General features: G+C 38.5%; 1 protein-coding gene across 2 annotated transcripts in view; it reads left to right on the top strand.

Moving 5' to 3' along the window:
* The window catches only part of ELOVL7 (ELOVL fatty acid elongase 7), a 25,714-nt gene extending 24,611 nt beyond the window's left edge, over window positions 1-1,103 (top strand). For both annotated transcript variants that reach the window (XM_019517820.1, XM_019517821.1), the window contains one exon: window positions 334-1,103. In XM_019517820.1, coding sequence (XP_019373365.1) covers window positions 334-543 — 210 coding nt within the window. In that variant the 3' untranslated portion in view covers window positions 544-1,103. The remainder of the gene's footprint in view (window positions 1-333) is intronic.
* The last annotated feature ends 1,104 nt before the right edge of the window (window positions 1,104-2,207 follow it).

A 2,207-nucleotide genomic window follows, 5' to 3' on the forward strand; every position in this document is an offset into this window, starting at 1 on the left:
TTTTTTTAGGGTTCTGCAGATGAAATAAATGTTGAAAACCACTGCTTTTAAAGTTAATTGACTGACTCCCTAATTTTTGTAATTGTTATTCCTGTAAAACTGTTTTGCAGGCTTCTGATTGTATTATGGCCTGGCACTACTATGCAAACAGCTACAGTAGGAGGGCATGGTGCTGCAAACCTGTACTTTATTCTGTTTCTTACTAACCTTCTGTTCTTTGTGTGTGTGAGTGCGCATTGTACTGACAATTGTTTAAGCTTCTTACTAGTGTATCTTTTATATTATAAAAATGAATAGGATAACTTCATTCTTATTTGTTTTTGTTTCCTCTAGGTCCAGTTTATTATAGTTACAGTTCACATAGGACAAATATATTTTATGGATGATTGTCAATACCAGTTTCCAGTTTTCATGTTTATTATTTGGGCATATGGCTTTATATTTTTAATCCTGTTTCTCCACTTCTGGTATCATGCTTACACCAAAGGCCAACGGCTACCAAAGACTCTGAAAAATGGGATCGGCAAAAGCAAAGATCAGTAAAGCAATCCTTCACCTGCACAAATGTGTGCATCATAAATTAGTAACAAACTACTTGACAATCAAGATTTTGACACACACTACACTGTAAGTTTTGTAAGTCTCCTGTTCCCCTCTCCCCCAACTCCAAAACAAAGAACTTGTATTTTTACAATAAGTTATTTGGGTTTCTGAAGCTGACAGAGAGAGGATAGTAATTTGATCAAAGGCTTACATTATTTTTCCAGCAGCTTGCATATATTTACAGACACTTTCTCTCTCTACCTAGAAGAAATGAATATTTAATGACACTTATACATGAGAGATGCATACAAATAGACAGATCTTCATTAGGGGAAAAAATGTATGATAAGTATAGAGTACTTTGAGCACTAAGAAGAGGATTTTTTTTTTAACTGGTAAGCTGTTGAGACCTGTAAACTGCATTTTAATAAAATTTATGAAAAAATTCACTACAAACTTATAGAATCTAAAACTCCATTGTTTAATATACTTAATACATGTAAACACTGATTTGTGTTTTATATAAACTGTACTATATTAAAGACTGTAACTTCTGTAAATCTGACAGTTTTGTGTGTTTTGTTTTTTTGTTTTTTTAATGTTAAGTGTGTTACTAAGATACCAAGTTCTTTCTTGGATAATCTTGTAAATGAAAACTTCTAAAAGACGCTTATTTTCCTGAAACATTATCCTAAATTCTTTTGATGTAACAAGACAAATAATTATAGTAAACAAATTTCATTGCAGGGGACTGTTTCTCAGCAGAGGAAACTCTGATTTAACAAGCCATTCAACACCTGGAACAGTTCTTCTATTGGATGGCATTTTGCAGATGTTTCTTCTTCACCATCATTACATCCCTTTACTACTATGGCATAGTCTCCTAAAAAGGATCTATACCTCAGTTGATTGACTCTGGCACTGGTGGAGCATCGCCTGTGCTCTAACATGTAACCCTCCTGCTTCAACTCTCTCAGCTCTTCCTTGTATACTGGGGAAACCTGTGCTGCCGCATTTCCAGTGCTATTTGGGTGCAGCCAAAATGCCAGTTTGCTAGTCTGGTTTGACCAAACTATTTCCTGAGGAAGAGTCTAGGAGGATCTCTGTTTATGTACTGGTCATTTCAGTTTTGACTTCATAGATTTCACAGACATTAGGGCTGGAAGGGACCTTGGAAGATAGAGGCCAGCCCCCCGCCCAAAGGGCAGGAAGTCAGCTGGGGTCATAGGATCCCAGCAAGATAAGCATCCAATTTGCTCTTGAAGGTGTTCAATGTAGGTGCTTGAACCACCTCTGATGGCAGGGTGTTCCAGACCTTGGGGGCTCAGGCAGTAAAGAAATTCTTCCTTATGTCCAGCCTGAAACAGTCTCGTTGTAGTTTATGACCGTTCGAACTTGTCATCCCATGCGGCGCTCTGGTGAACAAACGTTCCCCCAGATACTGATAGTCATCTCTGATAAACTTATAGGTGGCCATCAGATCACCCCTGAGCCTGCGCTTTTCCAGGCTAAAGAGCCCCATGGCTCTCAGCCTGTCTTTGTAAGGTCTGTTTTCCTGACCTCTGATCATTGCGTGGCTCTTTTCTCTGGACTCTCTCAAGCTTCTCCACATCCTTTTTGAATTGTGGAGCCCAAAACTGGACGTAGTACTCCAGCTGCGGCCT

The sequence above is a fragment of the Gavialis gangeticus genome, unplaced genomic scaffold (assembly GCF_001723915.1).
Source record: "Gavialis gangeticus isolate Ggan-Ray unplaced genomic scaffold, GavGan_comp1, whole genome shotgun sequence".
Lineage (NCBI taxonomy): Eukaryota > Metazoa > Chordata > Crocodylia > Gavialidae > Gavialis > Gavialis gangeticus.